Source organism: Poecilia mexicana, unplaced genomic scaffold (assembly GCF_051168715.1).
Source record: "Poecilia mexicana isolate PSO_F unplaced genomic scaffold, ASM5116871v1 scaffold_5, whole genome shotgun sequence".
NCBI classification, from domain to species: Eukaryota; Metazoa; Chordata; class Actinopteri; order Cyprinodontiformes; family Poeciliidae; genus Poecilia; species Poecilia mexicana.
Genome location: NW_028263374.1, coordinates 6,011,855 through 6,026,874, shown reverse-complemented (window position 1 = coordinate 6,026,874; position 15,020 = coordinate 6,011,855). Strand labels below are relative to the sequence as shown.

The 15,020-nt window shown below is 39.1% G+C and overlaps 2 protein-coding genes across 4 annotated transcripts; one reads left to right on the top strand and one right to left on the bottom strand.

The window, feature by feature from the left end:
• Nucleotides 1-623: 623 nt before the first annotated feature.
• On the top strand, nt 624-12,730 carry cdh27 (cadherin 27). Of its 2 annotated transcripts, XM_014996168.2 has the most exons (18): nt 625-775; nt 1,104-1,226; nt 1,457-1,606; nt 2,381-2,525; nt 2,609-2,772; nt 3,125-3,256; nt 4,986-5,168; nt 5,246-5,562; nt 6,167-6,309; nt 6,384-6,608; nt 6,693-6,908; nt 6,991-7,118; nt 7,277-7,342; nt 8,660-8,842; nt 8,965-9,039; nt 9,114-9,152; nt 10,535-10,600; nt 10,683-12,730. In XM_014996168.2, the coding sequence occupies exons 1-18, from the start codon at nt 755-757 to the stop codon at nt 10,887-10,889; spliced, it is 2,583 nt and encodes an 860-aa protein (XP_014851654.2). In that variant the 5' UTR covers nt 625-754; the 3' UTR covers nt 10,890-12,730. The 2 variants fall into 2 exon arrangements, with proteins under 2 accessions (XP_087861536.1, XP_014851654.2); XM_088005410.1 differs by lacking the exons at nt 8,965-9,039; nt 9,114-9,152; nt 10,535-10,600; nt 10,683-12,730 and having other exon boundaries at nt 624-775; nt 6,991-7,144; nt 8,660-8,805.
• On the bottom strand, nt 11,181-14,519 carry LOC106923234 (protein LSM14 homolog B-like). Of its 2 annotated transcripts, none has more exons than XM_014996171.2 (8): nt 14,269-14,519; nt 13,986-14,149; nt 13,027-13,153; nt 12,747-12,935; nt 12,443-12,517; nt 11,664-11,804; nt 11,469-11,595; nt 11,181-11,383 (listed from the first exon to the last, which is right to left on the bottom strand). In XM_014996171.2, exons 1-8 carry the CDS (start codon nt 14,393-14,395, stop codon nt 11,227-11,229), a joined length of 1,107 nt encoding a protein of 368 aa, XP_014851657.2. In that variant the 5' UTR covers nt 14,396-14,519; the 3' UTR covers nt 11,181-11,226. The 2 variants fall into 2 exon arrangements, with proteins under 2 accessions (XP_014851657.2, XP_014851656.2); XM_014996170.2 differs by having other exon boundaries at nt 11,469-11,598; nt 14,269-14,516.
• Between the last annotated feature and the right edge of the window lie 501 nt (nt 14,520-15,020).

Genomic DNA, 15,020 nt, shown 5'->3' with positions numbered 1-15,020 from the left:
AAATCTACAAGCTTCATACAATTTAGGGGGTTTAATGTAGTTCCTAACTGAGGATAATACATGACTAATATTTTTTTACAGAAACAAGTTTAAATCAAAATATTTCAGCATGTTCATCCCCAGGGATGTGCACTGATGGTGTTGTCATCAGTGCACATCAGTGAAACTTGGTGGTGGTAGAGCACCTGCCCTTTCTCCTCTAAAAGTGCCCTTTTGACTTCAATTTTTTTTATTTTTTTTATTTTTTTTTATGGTGTGTAGAGTCAAAGACAGCATTTCTGGATTTTGAAGCTTATTTTACCAGAGCTCCACATTTTTGTAATTTAACCTGACAGGACTCTGTCTGCCCCAAATATGCAAATATCTTGTTAAGCAACCTGACAGAACAAAGGGAACAGGAAGAACATGTCCCTCTTCTGTCTGATTTTTACTTCCTTAAAAATGTCCACATCAATTTACGTTTTGCAGCTGTGAGTTTTTTCCATCAAAGTCACCATGCGAAACGAAACACTGCAAATAATTTGGCACGATGCCACACATATTTTACGCCCGAAACCTGATCGTCTGCTCAGTAATAGGAGCAGATCCCCTCCCCCATGACGTCTTTAAAGTCATAATTTAAAAAAAATTGCCTAAGCTGGAAAAGGCAGAGACGGCTGATTGTGACATTTATGCGGGTGTGTGTGAAGGCTGGAGTCCAGGTTTTTTGTCAACACACACACACACTCTGCGCTGCAGGCACTGAACAAGCATCATGCTTCTCTTAACCCTGCTGGTATGTATCACCTGTATTAAAGATTTCAGGTTTAACTCCAGAGGTTCTGCTTTACCTAAATTTATCTTGGGATTCTGATTTAAATTTGAATCTTGTTTTCTTTTTTAAAAAAAACTTAGACATTTTACATTTTGCTGAGCTATTTTCTTTTTGTTTCTGGTTACGTTTAACTGAAAAAAAAAAAAAAAACTTCAATCTTCTCAGAGAAAACATTTCCAGTCAGCCTTTTGGTTTTTCACTTGACAGAAAGCTTGTAGCTGAGCAAAAACAGTTGTGTAGACGCCAGCTTTCATTGCCCTTCAGGTTTGGTTGGCTCTTTATCTTTCAGATATTTTTGCTGCCAAGTCCGTCATGCACAGCGGCGCAGAGCCGCCAGAAGAGAGACTGGATCATCGACTCCTACGAAATAGAAGAAGGGAACCCGGGGCCCTTCCCTTACGAGTTGAGCCAGGTAAAGAAGTCTCAGAAAACTCGTCTTTCTTCGTGTGAAAAAACAAGATGCAAACGCATCAGCGATCCTCCTCTTGAAAACACCGGATCTACCAACACTAGCTGTTTTCACTGCAAATACAGAGATATGCTTTAAACTGAATGACTTATCCTTCTGTATAATTTAATCAGGTGTGAAGGACATGTTCATTCTCGTAAAAGCAGATTGTAAAAACAAAAGTCGTGTTGCAGGTGGCTGTCGACCGCAAATATCAAGTATTCTTCGACTTGAAAGGCCAAGGAGTGGACCAGGACCCGAAGGGAGTCCTCAGAATCGAAGAGTCGACGGGCAAGATTGTTGTCTACAAGCCGGTGGACTTCGAGGAGTACCAAGTTCTAAAGGTTCGTCTTTTACAAACCTTACACAAAACATCTTGGACCGCCAACATCTTCTGCATTTCAGCAGGCGTCAGAATTCGCACCTCAGGGGCCGTGACCCATGAACTTTTCAGTTTCTCACTCACACCGATCTGCTATATATTTTGTAGAATAAATGTGTTTTTGTTTTTGTTAGACTTAAATGGGATCTCACAACATATCCTGCACAAAGGGAAAAGCAATGGATAAATTTTAATATGAAATGCAAAACAATTTTCTTTTTTACTTAACCATTTAGCTGAAACAACATAGCTTGAAGTTATTTGTTTTTGTCAATTTTTAAAATAAAATTGTGCATTTTTTTTTTTTTTGCACTTTTGGATGAGAAAGTCCAATTAACCAAACATGTATGGATCCTACAGGACCATACCTACAAATAGTATGAAGGCATAGAAATGCATTGATTCATTTTGCCCTACAGTACATATCTGGAAAGATGTCTTCAGTTTTGATAATATTTTTGCACTAAGCAAAAATTGATTCTCTTTCAAACAATAATATAGCCAAAATAATAAATTTGCCAAGTTTGAAGTTAAGCTTTTTTTACTATTTTGGAAGCTTTGAAAACTTTCCTTCTAATTAACTAACTTGGATAAACAAATTGATTTGTAGGGGCAAAACTGCTTGGTTTAAATGTGGTCTTGACTCAGAAATATCTGCATCTAGTTGGTGGACAGAATCAGCATTTTATTCAGTCTTTTGTTTACTTGGTAACTTTGCTTCTCTGTGGATGTGTAGCTAAGTTTTGAAGCCAAGAAGCAGGAGGACCAGTCTATCGACACTCGACTAGGAATTGAGATTACAATTCGGGACATCAATGACAACCCGCCACTCTTCGATGTCGATCTGTATAACGTCACAGTTGAAGAGAGTCTTTATCAAGGTACAGCGGTTCAGCAGGTCTCCTGTTTTTTTGTGTTTTACTCTGTTGTAACCTTTTTTTGTTAAATCATTGATCCTCTGCAGGCTCCCATCTCCTCACCGTATTTGCCAGTGACAGAGATAAACCAAATACCCGCAACTCAACTTTCCACTACGCCATCAAGTCAGTTTCCCCAGAGTCTTCAAACATCGAATTTGTTCTCAAAGAAACTGGAGGGCTTTCGTTTAAAGGCTGTTTTGATTATGAGGCAAGACACTCCCTTTTTCTAAACAGATCAGGAATAGTTGCATTGAAAGGTAAACAATAGCACAGCTATTTCCAGTTCGCCTACATCGCACCTGACAAGAAAAAATTTCACAACATATGGTGTGTATCCAAGCATTGAGGGTGTGCTCACTCTGAGTACTGTCTGACAATACAGAAAGTATGCTTGAAAAGTGTTATGAAAGAAGAACGAAAATTAGCTGGAAGGAAAACCTTTATCTGCTGCACCGCTCTTGATCTATGTCTGAGGGAGGAGCGCAGAATTCCAGAGAAAACTACCTTTTTTTTCCTCCACACCCTTTACACTAACGAGGCTGTCACTTCTTACACCATAGGTGGCCAGAGAGCACAGGTTGGTGATAGAGGCTATTGACCATGGTGAGGTCATCCAGCTGTCCAGTTCAACCACAGTCGTCATCAAAGTGGCGGACAGCAATGACCACCTTCCAGTCATCATTGGTCAAACGGTAGGCAACCAGGCTCACGTCATGGTCACCTTTTCCTTCATCAAACCTGCGTGGGTTTGAGACTGATCTTCCTTCAGACAATCATGGGCTTTCAACCTTGTTTAAACAAACGTTTGGAAGCCAACAGTGTTTTCATAAAGACTTCTCTTACTCCTACTGGTTTTATAATTACTTTGGGTTTCATTTTGGAGATGATGTTGTTAAAACCAGCTACGCTTTGCTGTTGAAAAACAACTGCTTGCTGGAGGCGTGGAGTGGACTCTGTTAAGTTTTCAGTTTTACCCAGTTGTTGACTTTGAAGAGTGCCAAGCCACGCAAGATGGCTGCTAATGTTAATTCAGTGTTTACAGGCATGGCCAACATAGACTGAACAGTTTTGTTCATTTCCTCCACAGCCATTGCTAAAACTACAAGCAGACTACAACAGTGCAGAAAATTAACGTCATTGTTCATAACCTTCTGTCGACTATTGGACTTGTTTAAATTCTACCAGAGATATCCAGCTCAATGGGAGAAATCAGACGGCGCAGAAAGGGAGATGAGAATCGAGCAGAATGGCAAGAGATGTTTCAAAGCCAGTGACATGTACTGAGACCGAAGGGACAGACGTGTGAAACGCTGAAACATTTTGTTACATTTGGATAATCTCACAATTAAAATTCTTAGAATAACCAGAGTTTAAATTTGCCTAGTTAATTCAATTCAGTTTAATCCACAATAAGAAACCACAAATACATTTCTAGTAAACTCAGTGTTGTTGTATAAACTTGTATTAATATGTTTCCAATATATGCAATTGACTCATAGAAATCCATGACTTCATGTTTTGGAAATAAATCTGCACTGGACAAAGTGGCCTGTTGCTGTCTGCCGTTAGGTTGGATAAGGAATCTTGTTTATGTTTTCTCCACACAATGAGGACTTAAAAGAATAATAATAAAAAAAAGATGTCCAAAACTAAATAACTTAAAGCAAAGAGTGTCATTTGGCGGGCACCAATCTCCATGACAACTATTATTGATGCTATCCACATGCAAACTGGTGGTCTGGTAGTGATACCATTTTTTTCCTGTCCTATAAACACAGAAGAAAGCACATCAAGTCTGCTAAATGTTACAGGGATTTTAACTGAAGTCCTGCAGTTTGGTCACACAAAGCTAATATTTCTATTACATTATTGAACATCAGACTTTTGCTTCAAGAAGTGACACATCTATACTTTACCTTCCAATACATTTAAAGCTGTTGCATACGTTATTTGGCCTGTGCCACGTCCAGACCTGTTGCCATTTCTTTGTCGATACATGTGGAATTTTCTAGACCCACCGCTGACGTCCTCACATGTACACTTATGCAGGAAATGTTTTTGATATGCCAACATGCAGGGAAAGAAAGGGAACAGTGGTGTGGATTTAGACGGAACTTTTCAGCAACAAACACTCTAACCCTAATCCTAAAAAGAAAGAAAGAAGGTTTAGGGAAAACTATTTTTCGAATGAACATGATCAGCACTGCACCCCTACACCTGCACACCTTTTTAAAACATCAAACACACATAGTTTAGATACCTTAGCACTTGAGTCAGATAAATTCCAAGTCAGTATGTGTGATGTGCTTTATGTGCTCCTGACTGTAACTTTAAGGCTAACACGTTTAGTTGGTTAACTTGAGACACTCCTATTTACCTCTGAATGTTTACCATCATCTTTACATTGAATTTAAACAACAGGGCTCAGGCAAAGTGAAGGAAAACGAGGTCGGAGTCTCTCCTCTGCGCCTCCATGTGATGGACAAAGACAAGACACATAGCAAAGCCTGGACAGCCAAATACACCATTCAAGGAGACAAGGGAGGACACTTCAAGATAGAGACAAACGAAGAGACTAATGATGGGATTTTGACTGTTGTGAAAGTAAGAAGTGTTTGTACTTAACGATGTTTAAATGTTTTTTTAAATTACAATTCAACTAAAAAGAGATTTTTTTTCAGCCATTAGACTTTGAAAACGGAGCAATGAAAAACCTGAAGATATCGGTCACAAATGAGGCGCCATACTTCTCCTGCAAAGTGAAAAGGCAGCTGTCCAGTGGCCCCTGGGATGTTGATTTCACTGATGAGCAAATCGGTGGCATGAGGGTTCAGCCTAACACCACAACAGTTGTCATCGAGGTAGAGGACGTGAACGACCCCCCAAACTTCGTCGTGACCGTCAAAGAGGCCAACCTGAAGGAGGATGCGCCGATCGGAACCTGGGTGGAAAAAGTGACCGCTGTGGATCGAGATGCCACTGCTTCAAGCGACTTCATGTAAGGTGGCTCTTTTTGTAAATATGGGGAGCAATGGCCAACTGCTTTGAGGTTATAGAGTTTAGAGTGCTTTGAACAATCTGAAAATTTGTAAAACGAAACCGAGGGAGAGAGAGAGATGTGGAAAACTGAAGAACTATGACGTTCAGCTTCAGAGGAAAGTTGCATTGTAGATTTGGCTTCTTCTCTGCCTCCCATTAGACCAAGGAAGGCCAACAATCACTGCGAACTTTTCCAGAATGGACAATTTGCCAGCCAGGCCCTTGCTCAACAGTCACTCAGAAATCCCCTTCGAAGGAATATGGTGTATAAACGTGTCCTTAAAAACACCAGTATAAACCTTAGCTTCAAGTTCAAAAACACCATCGCTCAGCTCAAAGTTGTGAAGAATGTGACGTACATTCATGAACGCGGGCTTACAGAGCACTGGCCGTCACTGGGAGGGAGGCAATGGTAGTGTGGTGGGTGCACTGGGAAGCAATCGACGGGCCGTCATTTATGTCAGGACCACAACTGTTCACGAATTCGGATTGTTCAGAACATTTGCATTTTGAATTTCAATTTAGCATCTTTTTACGTTAAAGTGAGTTGCGTTTGTCAACAGCTACAAAGTGGGACATGATCCAGGAGGCTGGATGAATATTGATCCCCAAACTGGAGACATCACTACCAGAAAGATGGTGGACAGGGAATCTGACCATGTTGTCAACGGCGTTTACACCGTAATACTGCATGCAGTGGATAAAGGTAATCACAATTTCTATAATCCTCATAGCGTTAAAAATCTCCATTGTGAAAGCACAATTTTCTACTTTTAACAGGTGAGCCACCCATGACAGGCACAGCTACACTGCAGATCCATGTTATTGATGTGAATGACAACGTACCAGAACTGAAGGTGAACCATGTGGTTGTCTGCATGTCCGACAACCAAACTTCTACCAACATCTCAGCCACTGATCTAGACGCTTCTCCGTATGGAGGGCCTTTCAAATTTGAGCTGCTTGGGGACGTCAAAGGACAATGGAAACTGGATCCATTTTACGGTAAAACTGAGATAAAACGTAGACAAATCTCAACACAACGACACAATCCAAGCACCTCAACAAGCTTTGCTTTCATTCTTGTAGGTTTCACAGCAGGCCTGGTGAGGCATTCTAGAGTGTATGTTGGTCTTTACACTCTTCGAGTGAAGGTGTCGGACCTGCAGGGGACGTATGGCATTTACAAGCTGAACGTCACCGTGTGCTCCTGCTTGGAGCACCACTGCCGCAATCGGAACTTGACGATTAGCAGCTCTGGCGCTGTAGGCGTCGCACTGCTGCTTGCAGTAGCTTTATTCTTGTGTAAGAAATGAAAGCACTTATCTTTAGACCATCCTGGAAATGTGACAACTCCTGTAAAATTACTGTTTTTTTTTTTTTGCAGTGGCGGTGTTGGCTCTAATTACCATCTCCTGCAAACCAGTGTTTAGCCCCATGCCCGTAGACGAAACCTCTGAAGTTAATGGATACCTAATGAGTTCAAACGAAGAAGCACCAGGGAGTGATATTAAGGTTTCACACGAGAAACACTCAAAAATGTGACTTATTTTAGTACAAATCTCATTGTTTCCTATTCCTACCTATTTCGGAAAGTAGGTAGAGAGTAAATTACATCTTTTTTACAAGTCAGTCTAGAAAGTTTGACTGATGTTTGTCTCTCACTTCCACAGGGTAGAAGAGACAGCTTCATCAGTAGCAACTCATGGAGATACAGTACGAATAAGCACTTGAACAAGGTAATCTGCACCATATGATCTTCAGAATCAATTTGAACATTCAGTTTTCTCCCCTCGCATCAACACATCTGGACTTCTCGGCCAACGGCTACATCTTCCTGATAAACACCTGCTACTTGTAGTTTTGGACTTTCAAAAGTGAGATCGTGAGATTCTCTTTCTAGGTTAAAATTAAATATCTCACTTATAGTAGACGACTCTCTCTTTAAAGTAACATATATACATAGATCCAGAATGGTTGCTTTCAGAGGCTGAAGCCAGCAGTGTCAGTGACAGGGAGCAGTGAACACTATTTTATGAACCTTAGCACATTGTCAATGTTTGTTTTAGGCGTTTGCATATTTATTTTCAGCTTTATTGTACTAAAATTCAAACTGAGATCTTGATTTTTTTGTAGAGAGCATAACTGTTACACCCAAAATTATTCATATCCCTGGCAGATTTAGATTCAAGTTCCTTTTTCACTAAGAGAGAACTTTCTTGTTGGTACAAGTCTCAAACTCTAATTAGAAATAGCATATCACAACTTAAAACAATTATTCACATTTAGTCAAACCCTTCTAATTGTTAACCAGCCTTTGTATTTTTATGGATATTGTTTCTTAAAATTTGTCTAGTGATGAGCTCCATGTCTTAGATTTTGGACGGCCTCCTTGCCATCACCCTAATGCTTAGTTCAATCTCTGGATTCAAATAAATGCTGTGGCTCAGCCACTTGAGATGGTTCTCTTCCAGTTCGCTTAATGTAAAATTAAAATTCGTTAAATTCAAATCTTCCAGGGGTATGAATAGTTTTATGCTCAAATGTAATGGTTAGATGTTAGACAATATGAGCAATTCAACATAAAACAATCAGCCACTGACGCCAATGGCACTTAAGTTACCAGCAACTTTCAACAAAAGCACAAAGCACATGTACATTCAGCACTTAACTCCATGCTGGGCAGGACGTCCTAACAGACGTCCAACTCACACCAGGACAAATGCACTAAAAGCAATTTTGGCAAAATAAGTTTGAGAAATACCTCAATTTGCCCTTACAACGGAAGCCTAGTGACTTCAAACGCTGAAGCACCAGGGAGTGATATTAAGGTTACACATGAGAAACACTCAAAAATGTGACTCATTTTTGTACAAATCTCAACTGTTTAGATACCTTAGCACTTGAGTCAGATAAATTCCAAGTCAGTATGTGTGATGTGCTTTATGTGCTCCTGACTGTAACTTTAAGGCTAACACGTTTAGTTGGTTAACTTGAGACACTCCTATTTACCTCTGAATGTTTACCATCATCTTTACATTGAATTTAAACAACAGGGCTCAGGCAAAGTGAAGGAAAACGAGGTCGGAGTCTCTCCTCTGCACCTCCATGTGATGGACAAAGACAAGACACATAGCAAAGCCTGGACAGCCAAATACACCATTCAAGGAGACAAGGGAGGACACTTCAAGATAGAGACAAATGAAGAGACTAATGATGGGATTTTCACTGTTGAGAAAGTAAGAAGTGTTTGTACTTAACGATGTTGCTTCTATTTTTTTAATATTTGATTAAATGTTTTAAACACTCAAATGTGACTCATTTTTGTACAAATCTCAACTGTTTCTTATTTCTTGCAAAGTTAGGGGAATTACCACTGCATGAGCAATCTGAAAACGTGAGGGTTTCAGATGAATCTACACAAGACATTTGGAAAGTAGGTAGAGAGTAAATTACATTTTTTTTACAAGTCAGTCTAGAAAGTTTGATGTTTGTCTCTCACTTCCACAGGGTAGATACAGCGTCAGGACGCTTAAACACTTGAACAAGGTAATCTGCACCATATGATCTTCAGAATCAATTTGAACATTCAGTTTTCTCCCCTCGCATCAACACATCTGGACTTCTCGGCCAACGGCTACATCTTCCTGATAAACACCTGCTACTTGTAGTTTTGGACTTTCAAAAGTGAGATCGTGAGATTCTCTTTCTAGGTTAAAATTAATATTCACTTAGTAGACAACTCTAAACAGATGCATAGATCCAGAATGGTTTTCAGAGGCTGAAGCCAGCAGTGACAGGTAGAGTTTACATGAATGCTATTTTATGAACCTTAGTGCATTGTCAATGTTTGAATTAGGTGTTTACATATTTATTTTCAGCTTTATTGTACTAAAATTCAAACCGATCCTGATTTTTTGTAGAGAGCATAACTGTTACACCCAAAATTATTCATATCCCTGGCAGATTTAGATTCATGTTCCTTTTTCACCAAGAAAGTTCTCTTGGTGAAAAACAAACTCGAATCTAAATAGTCTCAACCTATAAAAATAGGTTCCCAATTAGAAATAGCATATCACAACTTAAAAGAATTATTCTCATTTAGCCAATCAAATTTTTCTAATTGGGTTTGATTGGCTAATCAACTCACACCTGGACAAATACAGTTTTGGCAAAATAAGTTTGAGAAATACCTCAATTTGAAGACTGTAGCAACTGACAACTTTAGGATTCGAGAGAATATCAATGAGAAATCTGAAAAATATATTGTGCAAAAGCACTAGCAATCATTCACAGAAAGTCTAAGAAATTTAATGAGTTTACTGCAGTACATGCAGATACTTTGCATGTATTGTATAGTCTTGGTTGAAGTTGCTTTCAAGCATTTCCTGCACAGAATTAGTTTGAAAACCAAGTTTGACCACATCAGATGTAGGCAGGAGGGCAATTTGACAAGCACAATCTGTATCTAGTTTCATAAGCTTCCCAATTTCATCAGATCACTAAAATCAGATTATGTGCAGAAAATGACAATTTATATGGAAAATTACATTAAGGGGATCAAGCCACCTTTGATTTTCATGTGAAAGAAAAATGGAAGAAAGTCAACAAAAGTGATTTAAGTTGGTGCTATGCTGGCTACAATATTCTGTTTAAATGTTTCAGTCACCCTAACGCCAACCTACAGTTCCTGTATAAATCACACAATTCAAACACTGCAACAGTTTAAAGGTTTATCCAGTGATGGGAGTTGGATTTGGTTTAAAGACTAAAGACTAGGCATCAACTTGTGCTTCCAGGACAAACCAATTTGACTGAAATTAGGATGCCAAGACAGATTCCATCCAAGATATAAACCTCACCACCTCTTAGAATACCAAATGTAAAATGTCTGGGTCACCTCATTAAAATAAACTTTTCACTTTTTAAAGACTGAAGAATGCAACGCTGCGAGCAGCTACCAGATGTCTGATGAAATACTACTTCTCCTTCAGAGGGTTAGTATCACAAAACGCTCCAAAACTTGAACATGAATTAGCCCTTACAACTTCCTTTTTTCCCCCCTCCCTCTCTCCACAGAAGATCTCTTCTTTACAGGAACCAATGGCTGAGCTGCTTGATTATGAACCTCAAACCTATGCAGAGGAGGGGGAACCCTATAGTCCTGCAGATCTGGGTTACCTCGACATTTCTGAGAACTACTCGCTTCATAAAGTCCTTGAGAATTTAGGCCCAGAGTTTAATGAACTGGCCAACTGTATTAGAAATCACAACCACAGGGACTAAAACCACCTTCACACAACATACAGTTGAATAGCAACTGTTGCACATTTCTCCACTTTTAATCTTTTACAAGGAGCAGAAAAAAAAAATCCAATGCCAAGAAAAATTGTTTCAAGACCATTTGAGTTACACATAAATCAATACACTGAACAGAAATACTATCCTGATCCAGGGACATTCAATACTGCCTTCTTCTGGTACACAGCTGCTGGATTAAAAAGAAATTGCTCCCATTTCATGTAAACAAGCCAAAGCTTAAACATTAAATGAAAATACACAAGTCAGACAGATAGATTTAAAGTAGAAAACGATATTTACAGTAGCATTAACAAAAAGGTTTTCACACCCTCCCACTGCCAATCTTGGCGAGGGTTTGCCGATCTGTGCTGCCCTCTGCTTTGCGGCCACGTCCCCTGAATGCTCTCCCCCTCAGAAAGCGACCAGGGACTCCGAACGTTTCCATGTTCAGCTTTTTCTCCTCCGCCCAGGTAGTTCTCCTAGGGAGGTCACATTGGGCAAAAATTAAAAATCAGACGAGCGCAGAGCAAACTGGTACCAATGCAGATTGGCAGCCTGAAGTACCTGGGTTTAGGGTCTGCTGAGATGTTGTCAAAGAAACATTTAGCTTTGTTATAATACTTCTCTGCAAGAGTTTCCTCCTGTAGCTCATGCTTTGAGTCCTGGTCCTCTCCAGAGTCCAGTTTCTCACCTGCTAAAAGAAAAAATAAACTTTTTTTTACCAGTTTTACCAATCTGACAAAGATGACCTGAACTTACCTTTAGCCTCCTTTGTCAGATGATCTCTAAACTGAGCATTCGCAGTTTCAAAGTCAAAATCTGCCTCAAACTCCAAAGCTGTGACTTGAGAGTTTTTCGCCAAGAGCTGGCCACGGCTTCTGGTCCTGGGCCTGCGACTGCCTACGAATGCGCATCAGAACCAACTCAAATTTGACTGTTTTAAACTGGCCACAACTTCACCCTGGAAAAAATGTTCCCTAGTTCATTTCCTTCAGTCAAAAGAAGCAGCGTCACATCAAGTTGCTTCTACTTGCCTGAGTCTAAGGCTTTACTGGAGTGGTAATCAGGACGTTTAGAGTACAAAATAAAAGATGGATTTTTTTCCTGTTTTTAATGAAGACATGATGGACGACTGCTTCGTTTTCACACCAACTCCATACCACTGCAAGGCATTTTAAATTTTATGGATTTTCATGCAACTTTTACACACACCTTTCAAAAATAGTGTCATAGCTGAACCTTTAAGCACATCAGACTTCACAGAATGCCTTACCCAAAAACTGGCTTTCGTATATTTCCGTGATTACTTTACATTCACACATACAGACCTGGCATAAATGGTGCATCTTTTTTAGTCGTGTTTTAGAATGAATTAAAGAATTTGTAAAAAGGATTTGCAGAAACGGTTAAAAGAAAAAAAAAAAAAAAAAAGAAAAGGATGTGCCCCCCTGTGAGACATCCTAAATCTGACCCCTCATTTTTTTCAAGTGTTCTGGGGAGGGGGAAAAAGAAAAAAAAAAAAAAAAAGCATTTCATACTTTGTTTTTGTCTTGTTTTCTGATCATCAGCACCTTGGCCTTGCACCTTCACTGCAGCTGGTTTTGATGCTTGACCTGAAGAGCAAATAGAAAAAAAAAAACTTTTCTAAGTTGTTTGGTGCAATGATAGTTGTGTCCAGGCTTCAGAGTAGATATTTATTTTAATTAAACTAAACATGGGGAGTTTACAAGTGATCTGAACTGGAGCCATTCATATTTTTTTCTGTATTTTTTTTCCTGTGATTGTCACATGTGATGTGAATAAAATTATTGGAGTCATTTGTGAAAGTTTGATTCTGCTTACTTGTGGGAACATTCTCCTTCTCAACCCGTGAAGCATCTCGTGGGGGGCCCCTGGACGGACGAACAGGAATCCTGCTCTGCGGCGGGGTTGGAGCCTTTCCCCTCCTCTGTGCGGCTGAGGCCAAAGGCACGGTTTGAACCGCCTGCTCCACCGTAGGTGCCCTTCTGGCTGTACCGTGAAGTCCTGGCACTAGGAGACCAAAAAAAAAAAAAAAAAGAAAAAGAAAGGCACATAACCAAAAAAACTCGGCACTAAATTTTCAAGATGGAAGGTTCTGTACTTAGGCCTAGAGCTGCATTGTACTGCTGAGTCAGCAAAGAGCCAGCAGCCAGTTGGTTAAAGGTGGGCATCATTTCTCTGTATGGACTCCAACGTGGGTGGTATCCAGAAGGTGGGCCCATGGATGACTGAGTTAAAAAAAAGAAAAGAAAAGAAAAAGAAATAAAATGATAAATTGCTCAGTACAATTTTTATAGATAAAATTAAAAACAGGAAAGAACGAGCTATCTAACCAATTTAACAGAAACCTTATTCAATAGAACAGTCAATTTTAAGTCCAGATAAAAGTTAATTCTGGAAGCAAAAATTGGAAGTATTTTGAAAAAAATTCTCTTTTCCCCTAATTTTAAAGCCTTCTTTTTACACGTTCGTTCATACTACTAATTAAACACGGTCCCTCCCCACCTTCTTCAAATCAGACACAATTGGTGTCAATCAACTCAACTGTTTGTGCAGCAAATTTTTTTGCTTGTGCTGCTTTGGCTTTGAAAATATTAATGAAAATGTAAAGGTCAGAAGGTCAACCAGCCCCCTCACTTTTACTAAATCAAAATTACCTTTAAACTTTCATTAATATCTTCAAAGCCAAAGCAGCACAAACTATTTTTGCTGCACAAACGTTTGACACCAGCTTTGTCTGATTTGAAGAAGGCTCCTTCCTCTTCTACATTTGGGCCAATCAGAATGCCATGAAAAACTCAGTAGGTTCATATGGACAGAGAGAAGAAAAAAATTGCATTTCCCCACTATGTAAACATAGCCTTAGACATTTAGGTTAATAGTTGGTTTGAACCATTTCACAATAGACTGTAGCACATCGAATTTACACTTTTTTTAAAGCAGAAATTTAAAAAGACAACTCTGTATATATTAAGTTGAATCATTTATCAGAATGTGGCAGTTTTGGCCTTCCATACAATTATCGAGCCTATACTGCTGCGAGCTAATTAACTAGCATACCTGAACAATGGCAGGATCTCGGGGTAGCCCATGGTGTGGTTTTGGGGGTTCAGACACAGTAATATCTTTGATATCACTTCCTCTGAATATTATATATTCAAATATCTCATCTTTTGGAGGCACTGGTCTCTCCGTGTGCCGGTTCTCTGTACCATAGGATTTAACTGGTTGAAGAAAGCGTACGTTTCTTTAGAATATATACCAAATAACCGACAAAAGCTGACGACAAGAGTTGTTAAGAAGTAGTATATTAAAATATTAAATAAGCGGTGCTTACACTTACCTTTGGCCAAAGCAACGGTGGACCTCTCCGTGTCCACAGAAGACAGTATGCCTTCATATCGAATCTGGGCCTTCGAAATCAAACTTATCTTACTCCCAATATAAGGAGTTCCACCTCCGGCACTCATATTTGCAGTAAACGTTTTTTTTTTTTTTATTGAAATAAACGAAGCAATAAACAACAAATGAATAAATAGCGACACCCAGACATGAACTGCTTTATGTGCAATTACTGTGCACCTGTGCGCTTTATAGGATTGAATCTCCTCGCAGATGAACGAGCCACCTGTGCATAATCCTGGGTTAGTTCGTTTAACTCTCCAGCGTACACCGACACAGACGTTGAGAAACTATTTGCGATTTGTTTCTTATTAAATCAAAGACAGGCATCGTACAACTTCTATTTGTGAACATAGTCCTTTAATGTTGATGAAAATAATGTAAGAAATTGGCAGAACTTTATCGTTTTAGACTTAAATAAACAAATAGTGACACATTATGTCTACTGCAAGATTAAAAACGGACTTCTTAATACTCTGGTACTATAGCTTCACAGAGTGGCACTGAATTAAACACTATATATATATATATATATATATATATATATATATATATATATATATATATATATATATATATATATATATATATATATATATATATATATATACACACACACACACATGTGTGTGGGGGGGGAGGGGGGTGCATGTGTGTATGTCCATATATATGTAGATATCACTGTAAATATAT